The sequence below is a fragment of the Didymella exigua genome (assembly GCF_010094145.1).
Source record: "Didymella exigua CBS 183.55 unplaced genomic scaffold M421scaffold_72, whole genome shotgun sequence".
NCBI lineage: Eukaryota > Fungi > Ascomycota > Dothideomycetes > Pleosporales > Didymellaceae > Didymella > Didymella exigua.
This window is the reverse complement of record NW_022984846.1, coordinates 58,301-70,563: the sequence shown is the minus strand read 5'-3', so window position 1 is coordinate 70,563 and position 12,263 is coordinate 58,301. Positions and strand designations below refer to the sequence as shown.

At 44.8% G+C, this 12,263-nt stretch overlaps 1 protein-coding gene across 1 annotated transcript; it reads left to right on the top strand.

Moving 5' to 3' along the window:
* Positions 1-10,895: 10,895 nt before the first annotated feature.
* Positions 10,896-12,263, top strand: M421DRAFT_411533 (uncharacterized protein; the record flags this gene model as incomplete). Its single annotated transcript, XM_033590407.1, has 2 exons — positions 10,896-11,939; positions 12,072-12,263. Coding segments are annotated over exons 1-2 (837 nt in total), but the record flags the coding sequence as incomplete, so codon positions are not given.

Below are 12,263 nucleotides of genomic sequence, written 5' to 3'. Positions count from 1 at the left end.
AGTATATGCCATAGCTTTAAAGATTGATTTAGGGTCCTCTCTCTCTAGGAATTGGTTCTAATGGTCGCGTTTAGCTATTTTGACAGCTTGTAGATAGCTATTTCTAGCTATTAGATAGTCTCTTTTCTAGGTGTAGGCACTTGTTAGGCTAATAGCAAGTTCTCTCTGGAGTTGGCGTTGTTTGCTGAGCATGCTTGTCCTAAGTGCTTTTAGGTCTTGATTCCACTAGGGCTTGCTTTTTGCAGTGGTAGAACATTGTGGAATTGCTGCCTTAGCTGCTTTAGTTATAGCTGTAGTGAGCTCTTTGGCTAGTGTTTCTAGCTGCTCTTCTAGGTCCTGGTCTTCTCCTTTGATAAGTGCTAGAGATCTGCTCGTAGAGTAGTTTGGAGTGCTTGCGTTGCTAAGAGCAGAGCTGTTTGCTATCTCCTTTGCTAGCACTTTACTAAATAGGTTCCAGTTTGCTTTCTTTATGTTAAACCTAGGAGCAGGTTTTGTAAAGTTATAAGACTTTGTTCTTATAATCTTTATCTAGCGTATTTCCCTCTTAGGTATAGCGCTATGCTTACCTAAGCATTGCTATTGTAATCTCTAAGAAGAGAGGATTAGAATGGTGTGCTTACGAAGCCTGTATCTCCTCTCGTTCTTAAGATATGCTGTTCTCTATTTTTAGTAACTAGAAATGTTCTAGACCCTCTGCTTACAAATAGAGTAGCCTACTCTGTAAGATGCTGACGTATACGATTACGCATGCACCTACGTAATCTTGCTTGCATATACAGCAATTCTAAGCATAGATGCAGTAGACCCACCTAGAGGAGTCTAGAACGTTCTGCTTAGAAATACAAACAGAGGAGAGGAAGCATAAATACCTCTAGCTCTCCCCCCTCTGTTCGCTCTGTACCTAGCCTAGGAATCTTTCCCTAGTATCTAATATAATAACTTGTCTATTATATTACATAACCCTACCTTACCTCTATTAGGCTATACGCTTCCTATTTAGACAAAGCTAGTCTAGATTTGTCTAGGTCCTTCTAGACTAGGAAGAAAGTAGTCTAGTCCTTCCCCTACTTTCTTTACAGGTTTGTTAAGTTGCTGTATTCTAGGTGTCCTTATTGTAAATAAGATGCCTAGGTGGTCAGAGCCAATTCCTCCTAGCATTTGCCAGTCTTCTATAAGGTTTGCTAGCTGTGTTGTAGCAAAGGTTAGGTCTAGGACACTCTCTCTATTCATGTTAGACCTAAAGAAAGTGCCTGTACTAGGGCTGTTTAGTAGCTCTAGGTCTTGTTCTTCTAGCTAAGTAACAAAACTAGCTGCTCTTGGTGTTATAGTAGCTACTATAGGGTCCCACTATGGGTGGTTAATATTAAAGTCGCCAAGCAGGATGGTGGAGGGCAAGATAGAGGTACTAAGGAGCTTTCTCTCTATTGTAGTAATGCCTTGTGTGTCTAGCTGGTTGTAGACATTGTAAATAGAGAAAGTTGTTCTAGAGCTCTTAACTATAATAGCTAGGAAGTTAGGATCAGGGCTAGTGTCTGTTAATATAGTAACTTGCGCTTGTATAGTGCGTGTAGAGTAGACTAAAACATGTAGTCTTGTGCTGTAGTCTTGTAACAAAGGAAGGATTTGTGTAAAGGAGGGGTAATTTACAGAGCATGTATCTAAGTAATCTAAAGGAGATTATCTAGCAGGAATAAGCTAAGGCTCTTATACTAGTATAAGGTCTATTGCTAGTTCTACTGCAAGTTGCAAGGCACTCTCTATTGCTTGTGTGCTCTTGTTTAGATTTACTTGTAGGATGCTTAAGTTGTCTAGCATTCTAGGTTTGTTTGCGCATTTAGTGTAGCTTTATAAGCTGCACATTGTGTGCTATCTGCAGTGTGTGCCTCTTTGCAGTTTATGCACATAGGTAGAGTGTGTGCACAGGTCTTGCCTCTAGCATTGCACGTATTACACTTGTGGAGTGCTGTAGGGTGATCCTTTGCACAGATTTTACAGGTAGTGCTATAGAGGCACCTAGTCTCTTTGTGGTTGTAGCGCTGGCAGTTTTGGCATTGTGTAGAAGGGGGTGTAGCAATAAATCTTTCTGCTTTAATGCTAGCTCCAAGCAGGTATAGTCTGTTTCTAATAGCCTGTTGTGCTTCCTTCTCTGTAGCAAATGCTACACAGGCAGAGCCTAGTTGCTGTCTCTGTCTTTTATCTCTACTTGTTATCTAGAATAGGTTTCCAACAATAGTTAGGCCTCTATTAAAGGTAGCAATTTCTGTCTTTAGCACCTGTAGGTCTTGGTTTGTTGCAAGAGATGTAGGGATGTTGTGTAGGATTACTTTGTGCCAGGGCTCTATAGGGAGGGCTTCCTTATATGCAATAATAGATTGCTAGATTACTTGATTTTCAAGTAGGTATTTTGCAGTAAAGGTAGGTGTAGTAGTAAGCACAATATTCTTTCTTAGGCTTAGCGTAGCAGATGCTTCAGCCACTCAAGGCTAAGCGCGTTGTTCGTCCAGCCACTCTCGGAGACAGAGAGCTTCCAATTGCGTGGTATATCTGCCTCCTCGTACTAGGCAGAGATGTGAACGCGTCCTTTGTAGATAATGAAAGGCAGGGTACAAGATCTAGCAGCGCAGACGCTCTAGATAACTGTTACCTACTTGCAATTACCTAGCTAAATAAGCTAAGGTTAATTACATCTCTCTGCGCCTGTAACAACCTTTATTAAGCTGATAACACCTATCTAGAAGCTAGTCTTGTTAAAGTTATGTATATTGTGGTTGTGTACACTATATTTAGCTTTTGTGTCCTCTACTAGCTTAAACCACGCGCTAATTGTCTCTAGATCCTCCTGCAGCATCCTCTGCCTATCTTTAGCTTGATTAAAGGTTATCTTGAGCTTAGCTGAACGCGTTACGAAGCGCTCAGCCTAGTGCTTGCCAACAGGCTGCCCACCGCGTACACCTAACAGTTTGTTGGCCATATCTGCCACCTCGCACAGCTGGGGCGCGAATCCTTGCAAATTAAGGTTAAGAATGTATTGTATAATTATTTGCTCTTTAGTGCGCGTGAGCTTATGTTGTGTGTTGCGTCTATTATTAATATAGAGTCTACCTCTATACCTAGTAACGTACCTCACAGGCGAGTGGAACACCAAGCAAGTGGAACACTTTTGCCAAGCCCCCACCAAAGCCCACCCTATTATGACCTAAAACACCACAAAACGGCGCTGCACAAGGCAAAACAAGCTGTAATATTACTTAGAGACTACTTCTATATCAGTCTTGCACGTTCGCGCGTTATGTCTAGTCTTACTACACTGTCTACAGCGCCTTTAGGTTGGCTCAGCCCTATTAGCGCGCACCTGCTTCTTTGCCTTCTTACTATCACTACGCGCCCCAAACTCTGTTAGAGCTATTAATTACTAGCCCTCCTTAACTATTAGGGTCTCTTTTGCCTAAACTTGCTTTCTTTTATATAATTTCTGTTGTGTAGCTGCCTTATTTACTGCTTGAAGCTTGGCAATCTCCTGTTGCGCTAAAACTAGCTTGTGCATAACTATTGCTGCACCCTTAATGTAATGCTCAAGCGCGCTTATTATGGAATTTAGTAAGCTACCCTAGTATTTCTTAAACTTGTCTTGAATTAGAGTAGATTATAAGTTAAATTCTAGGGTATTGCTTAGGGTTTGCGACTGCTAGGGCTTGTTGTTAACAGGTAGTGGTGGTGATAGCGTGCGCAGCTTCACATTAAGGCTGCTTATAACCTATTGTAGGTTAAATAGGACTAGTCTAGCGCCTTAGAACCCTCCCTAAATGTTGCTAAAAATAATTGCAGCATTGTAGGCGTGTAAAAAGCATGGTAGGAACTCTGTCTTTGTAATGTGGTTAATCTAGTTACACATAAGTATTTTAGCTTAGCGCCTATATGCCTTCTTTAAAGTAGCAAAACAAGCTATATTAAGAGGCTGTGTAAGATGTAATAAGTAGGGAGGCAAACAGAGAGTAATTATCTTGTTATCCTTGCAGTACTGCTAGAATTTAAGAGAGTTGTGGCTCTCATAACTATTAATAATAAGCAAATAGTAGGTGCTAACAGTTCGCTCCTTTGTATGCCTGTTAAAGTGGTTTATCTAGTCTAGACTAAGCTTGTTAGTAGTCTAGCTGTTATTAGAGACTCTAATAACCTAGTCTTAAGGCAGATCCTCTTCTTTATACTAGGTAGAGAGGTAGTAGTAGGCCTTAAAGATAAGGAAGGCAGGAATAGCCTATACTTTAGCATTAATGCCTACTATAGCTGTAGCCTACTCCTAGTTGCCTAGCTGGACTACCTTTGGCCAACCTTATTGTTCTGAAGCTGTAACAACTGCTCCTTAGGAGATCTAGCCTATTATAAAGCCTGTCTTGTCAAAGTTGTACGTGTCTTTATCCTGGATGCCATACTTGGCTTTAGTGTTGGCTACTAGGCTAAACTAGCCCTGCAGAACCTCAGGATCTTCACAGAGGGCTTTCTTGTAGTTGTACTTGCAATTAAACTTGACTTTAAGCTCTAGGTGTTGCTTAACAAACGTACTAGGACAGTTTGCGCTAATAGGGCCTAGATTACGCTTAGCGCGCAAGGAATTGGCTATAGTAGCTACATCTAAGAGCTGAGGGGAAAATCCTCGCGCATCTAGCTTAAAAACATGTTTAATAATCACCTTCTCCTTATTGTTGTCTAGCTTCTGTAAGTTAGCTGTAATATTAGCGCGTGAAGGTTGTCCTGCGCGTTGTCTACTTAGTGTAGCTTGAGGAACCCTGTAGATAGTAGCAGCGTGTTGTAGGGATAGAGTCGCGTCTTGTTGAAGAGCTTGAAGCGCAAGCTGTATCTAAGCTTTGTTTAACACGTCTAAATAGTAGTGTTGAGAAGGCATTAGTATGTAAAGGGTGGTTTGGTGGGGGCTTGGCAAAAGTGTTCCACTCGCTTAGTGTTCTACTCGCCTGTGAGGTACGTTACTTAAGGTTATACACAGTATATTAAATAACTAAGCAGCGCTTTACAGGCTTTTAAATTCATGTAACGTGGTCCACCACCGAGCGAATCACCCCACCGAGCGAATCACTAAATGCAACAATATATCTTTGAACGTGAATAACTTAACACAACAACAAGATATAATAGTGCGCAATAGCTTAAATTAATTGCCTATCTCTACTGTATCTTTCTTGCATGTACGCTTGTTGTGTCCTGTGTTGCCACACCTCCTGCAGCGCGGAATACCCCTGCTGCTAGCACCTGCCTGCACCCTCTCCTCACGCCTCTCTGCCTCAAGTCAAACCTCAGCATCCCCCTAGGTAACTATTACCTCTACCTCTGCCTGTGATAGGGTCCCCCCCTTCTGTATTCGCTTCTTCTTACGCTTTTTACGCTCAGAAGCAGCCTAATTTGCTTGCTTAAGACTATCTATCCTAGCTTCAAGCAACGTGTGTGAGTGTACCTTTAAAGTTGACCCCTTTTTAACCTGCAGCACTATCTTAAGAATAGACTTAGGTAAGGAACTCCTATAGTCCTTTATCCTCTTAAGAATTAGCGTTGTTTAAGCCTCTATTTCCTAGGCGTTGCTTAGTATTTTAGGCTGCCAAGGGGTACTCCTAGGTAAAGGTAGTGTTAGTGTACAAGGCTTTACTTTAAGCCTTGATAGCACTACCTCTAGGTTATCTAGAACTAAGCCAGTTGCTCTAAAGCTTGATAGGATATTGTCCTTTAAGAAGGCCTAGTCAAATACTAGGGTAAGTGCAGCCAGGAAGGCTTTCTTGTCAATGTAGTTAATATAGCAGTTTGCTAAGACTTAGATCTCCTCCTTGTACGCACGCTTCAGGGGGGCAAAGCAACCCACATTAAGCAGCTAAAGGATGTGTGAGGTGTGAGGGGGTATATAGAGGGTAATGATATTGTTCTCCTTACAAAGATCCTGGAAGGCGAGTGACTTGTGGCTCTTGTAGCTATCAAGAATTAGTAGTCTGTAACTACCTACTTTCTTAACCTCTGTGTGCTTAATAAAGTGCTGTAGCCAGGCAAGCCTAAGCTTATTTATTGTCTATCTATTATTGCTAACCCCTATTCTCTAATCCTAAGGGTTATGATACTAGGCCTAGTTGTGGTTCTTGGCTTTAAAGATGATGAAGGGTGGGATAACCCACCCTGTGGCGTTAATGGCGGCAATCAACATTACCTACTCCCTGTTACTAGGCTAAACCCTAAGTAGCTTAAGGCGCCTCTTAGAGGCTGTGACTACCTTCACAGACCCCCCAACGCCTATCTAGAAGCTAGTCTTATTAAAGTTGTACGTGTCTTAATCTAGGATACTATACTTGGCTTTAACGTTGCGTACAAGGTTAAACTAGGGGCTGATAATAGCTAGATTACTGCAGAGGACTCGCTGGTGATCACGGAGTCGAGTCACCTGAGATTTGACCTTAGGCCGGCGTTGGATCAGCCTATAGGCCCAGTTCTCCCTAACCTGGCCACTACTACGCTTAGCTAGTAGCTGGTCAGCCATTCCACGTACGTGGCTAAGCGTAGGGGCAAAGCCTCTAGCGTCAAGCTTCCTTATGTATTGTATAACTGCCTCCTCTTCATGCTTCTGAAGCTTAGATGAGTTAGGGTGGGTATCGCGTTGTGGGGTTCTTCCAGCGCCTTGATGGCTAAGTGTACTTTGAGGAACCCTGTAGATAGCAGCAGCGCGTTGCTGGCTTAGTGACGCGTTAGATTTTATTGCTTGGGTAGCAAGTATAACTCTATCTGCACAGGAAAGTAATTCAAGATTAGGTTGTTAAGCTATTGTAATTAATAGTAGAAAGCGTTGTGGTCTTGGCAGAGTGATTCGCTTGGTGGGGTGCTTCGCTTGGTGGTGGACCACGTTAATTAGAAAGTAGGAAGGGCAAGATTAATTCTACCCTCTTGTTTAGATAATTGCGTATCTTGTTAGCAAGGCATTACGTGTTAATATTATTAGTTGTAGTCTTGGCAAGAAATGGCCTAGGTGCTAGGTTAGTCTAGGTGCTGGGGGTTTATGTTATAAGACTAAATACTGCTCTAAGAAAGTACGCCCTTAGAGCTAGGAAAGTACCTAAAGACCACCCTGTTTATATTAGTATTAAAACTCTAAAAGCTACCCTACAGTTATAAAGAGAAGACTTAGAGTCTAGCACAGAAGAAGAAGTAGCTCTGTTAAAGCTAAGAACAGGCCCACCTACACAGCTGTCAGATAAGAGCGAGCGGCGAGAGGTCGGATCTGCGCAATCGAGCAGGGACCTGTCGTGCAGCCAATCAGCAGTTGCCAGGTCGATTAAGCGAGACCTGGCAACTCCTGATTGGCCCGCACACCGGCGGCCGCGAACAGCGCTAATTCCCCCCCACTTCAATCCTGTAGCAACCAGCACGACGCCACGGCAGAAAAACACCATGGCCACGATCATCAATATATCATTATACCACCTAAGATCTCGTTAAGCACATACTCTGGCTCACAGTACGAGCATCTGACAATTAAGAGTCTCACTGCCGCAACTGAACTGCTGCAACCTCACTGCCGCAACTGAACTGCCGCAATCAAAATGGCGCAACCAGCGTACCGCGACCCAACGACAGTCCTTAGGGACCAAGCCGACTGGACTGGCTGGCTCGCGCAGCTACAGGCGAGATGCCTGTCGCGCAACATCTGGGACAAGATCAACCCAAAGACAACTACACCACTACTATCAAAGCCACTCTCGCCGAGGGCTCCAACCATTACCAACTACGCGCCAGCCGCGAACACCAACATACTATCAAGGCCAACTGAGCTATTAACAACAGGCCAGAAGGCATTTAAGGAAGACCTTGAGTATTACAAAGTACTCCTTGAACAATACAAGAACAATCAACACAAATATGAGAAGGAGGAAGCGAGCCTTCAGCACATTATTGTGTTCATCCAGTCAACTGTGTCGCCACATCTACTGCGCACATGCTGTCTTCCTGAGAAACCACTGCGACAGTGGATCACAGACCTACAACTCACTGTTGGGGTTGACGAACGAATTGAACAAGAACAAGCCCAAGACAGATACCTCTCAGCACTCAAGCCAATGAGAAGCACGTCACAATGGGATACCTAGCTAGCCGAGTATGACCAGGCAGCTACAGAAGCGGAGACGTACAAAGTCGCCGAATTATCACAATTAAATGTGATAACAAAGGACTTCCTGACAGCTGTGAATAGGGTCGCGCCTATGTGGGCTACAAGCTTTTAAGATAGCAGACGCTTTAAATCTAGTATGAGTTGGAAGGAGATAATAAAACGCTACTGAGAGCACATGATGATAAATCATCCCCTTAGATTAGGGCGGCATAAGGCCTTTGTGGCTGACGATGCAGTGTTTCTTGCTGAAGGGGGTGCAGCCTCCTAGAGCCATGAAGGGGACGCCCAACATGCTGTAAGCGCGCCATCCAACTGGGGCAGACCTCGATATCAACGTACAGCGGGTAGGAAAACCACCACGCTCAAGCGGCCTTCAGATCAAGAGCCTGCTTCCACTGGGGGAGCAAAATGCCCTGCATGTGGACAACGCCACTCTATACAGGATTGCTACTATGTTAATCAAGACAGAGCTCCTGAGTGGTGGAAACCAAATAAGATTATTTCTGAACTTATTAAGTTTAAGTGTGAGAAAGATGTCACCTTTTAAGGGCTACTTCGCGCACAAAGCAAGAGCTGATTAAGAACACTAGTGGTAAAGCACTCGCACACCCCTACCCTAGAAATCCTAGATAATTGACTAGAAGGCCGAGAAATTGCTGACGTCAAAGCAGCGCTTAGCGCAGCGAACCAACAGGACGCTGCTGACTATCTACTGTGGAAGTCGTTCATACTTGACTCAGGTTCTACCTGTTATATCACCAACGACCCCAACCGCGTCTACGGGTTCTGACAGCCATCGCCCGGAGACTTCATATGGGCTGGGAATTCCAAGGTGCTGGTTAGAGGATATGGATCAATTGATCTACTCCTGAGGAGTGGAGCCAGGACAACCAAGGTCACCCTCACGGACGTGGCAATTTGCCCAGACCTGCTATGCAACCTAGTGTCCTTCCGCCTACTACGAAACAGAGGCATGTGGTAGGACACACAAGCAGACCCAACAACTCTCTGACAAGCAAATGGCCAAGTAATTAGAGTAGTATCAGAAATGCTTGGCCAGTGGGTGCTTGAGTACGAACTGTCCCCACTAGCCGCCAACTACACACACAAAATCACCACACGCACTAAGAGAGGACCACAGAAGGCCTCAGCAATATGGTGGCACAAGCGACTTGGTCACCCTGGTCCTGCTGCAATTGAACACATCGTCCAGCAGACTCAGGGGGTGCGGATCCAAGGCATCACTACAGTCAAATGCAACGCTTGTGGAATAGCCAAATCGCGACGGCAAATCAGCCGCGCACCAAGAATCAACAATGACGGACCTGGAGAAAGACTCAGCGTTGACTTCCACTCCTACGAAGTACAAGGAGTCACTAAAGAAAAGAGCTAGATGCTCATCACTAACAGGTTCTCAGGCCTACAGTAGGACCTCTACTTCACAGATTATCGCACAGCGAAGTTAATTATCAAGGCACTGTCAACGTTTATCCTGTTCTTGAAAAATCACTACAACATCTTAGTCAAGACTATTGAGGCAGACAACGAGATAGCCACAGTCAAACTAGGCGTATTGAAATGGCTGGCAACACAAGGAATTATTGTGGAGCCTTTAGCGCCAGACACACAAGCACAGAACGGTAACGCAGAACGCTCAGGGGGTGTGAACAAGGAGAAAGCTCGCGCAATGCGACTTGATGCCAACCTCTCCTGGGAACTGTGGCCAGAAATCACGAGGGCAGCAGTATACCTCTACAATCGAACGCCGAACTACGCAAACCATTGGAAAACACCATACGAAATATTCTTTACGCAAGTTGCCTTTAGCAACAGAATAGTGACATCACTGCAAAAACCTAACCTCGCGCACCTAAGAGCATACAGGTGCAAAGCGTTTGCCATGACAGACAACACACACAGAGGCAAATCACGTCTTCAACAACTAGACCTAAAGGCCTAGATTAGCTATCTAGTGGGCTACTAGTTGTCAAACATCTATTAAATCTAGATACTGTCACTTAGCAAGGTGATAAGCACTTAAGATGTTGTGTTTAACAAAGACACAGTATTCAACAGGAGAATTAAGGACCTTATAGAGAACCTTATGCACAACACACTTAAAGAAATAGCAACACATGTGCAATCTATTAAGCTACCAACGCCTACCTAGCAACTAGAAACAGATTCCTTTTATGAGGATGAAGCCCTAGCAGAGCCGTCACCACAAGACGAAGCAGACCCGCCAGGCTACTATCACGGACGGAAGATACAGGATAGCTATCCTACCCCTCTATCAACACCGCCACCTGCAGCACTACTTGCAGGCATTATGGCCAGTGATTAAACAACTCTGACGCAACAAGCGTCCTCAACTACTGTCCTGTGGGCAGCATCATTCCTTGCGGGAACCCAAGCTGGACGTGTTAGAACATACAGAGGAGAAGTCATAGACAAGGCTAAGATGATAAGAATGCTCGCCAAAGGCTTGAAGCCCCATCAAAGTTAACTTCCACCTCTGCCCACGTTCCAAACCAAGCTTGAGGATCACCCTATGGGTAAACTCTTTCAAGAAGCTGAGCAAGAGCACCTCGCAAGCCACCAAGAAATGAAATCATGGTTAGAAGTACCACTTCAGAAAATCAGACTAACAGGACAACAGATCCTTAACTGCATGTGGGTATATACCTATAAGCTTAATAGACATCATTAACTGCTGAAGTGCAAGGCGCGACTAGTAGTCAGAGGCGATTAACAACGCAATATTACATCACAAGACACCTACGCAGCCACGCTTGCCAGCCGATCCTTTCGAACGATGATGGCTATGGCAGCTCACTATAACATAGAGCTCAAACAATACGACGTTACCAACGCGTTTGTTCATGCTACAATGGACAGAGAGGTCTACATGAGAATGCCACGAGGCTATCAGAAGCCCGGCACGATACTGCAAGTAAACAAGGCACTTTACGGGCTGCGCATCTCTCCCCTCCTCTAGCAGAAGAACTTCACTGCAACACTAAAAGCACTAGGTTTCCAGACTGTGCCTCACGAACCCTGCTGTCTAACTAAGGGTGGCATTATCATCTTCTTTTATGTTAACAATATCATCCTCACGTACAATAAATCAAAAGAGCAAGAGGCAATGCAGACAATCAGCCACGTACAGAGCAAGTACACCTGCACAGGAGGGCACGACCTACAGTGGTTCCTCGGCATGGAGATCATACAAGACCAAGCAAGCAAGAAAATCTACCTATCTCAGGCAGCGTACTCAGACAAAATCAGTCGCCTTGCCGAGAACACAACTATACGACATGACACTCCAATGGCAACAACTGAACTACAGCCAAGGAGTGGACTAGCAGCGCCAGCAGAAATCAACAAGTATCAACGCAAAATTGGATCACTGCTGTTCGCTGCGGTCACCACGCGACCTGACATTGCGTTCGCCACATCAAGGCTTGCCAGGTTCCTCACCAATCCAGGCATCAGCCACCAAGATGCTGCGGACCGGGTCCTTCTATATCTACTCAACACTAAACAGCGATCACTGCAGCTTGGAGGAGGCATCGGCCTCCAGGTAGCAAGTGACGCGTCCTTCGCTGACAACACTATGGACAGAAAGAGCTCCCAAGGCTACGCAATCAAACTCTTTGGCGGCCTCATCGCATGGAAAGCGAACAAGCAGGACACAGTAACAACATCAACAACTGAGGCTGAGCTTCTTGCTCTCACCCAGGTTGCAAAAGAAGCACTTTTTATCTCAAGGCTCTTGCGCGAACTACACGTCAATATAGGCGCACACGCCATCACAATACAATGCGACAACAAACAAACAATTTGACTAGTTACTGAGGAAGTGTCGCGACTACATACCAAACTTCGGCATGTGGATATCCACAACCACTGGCTCCGACAGGAGGTGGCCGCTGGAAAGATCATCATGGAACACGTCCAGTCTGCGAGCATGATAGCAGACGGACTTACAAAGGTACTCCCAGTGAACAAGTGGGAAGGTTTCCTCCAGCAACTCAGTCTGGTGAACAGGGAGTCAACAGAAGTGCCAAACAGCGTGCCTCTAGACAGGATTCAAGAACAAATTGAGGACCTC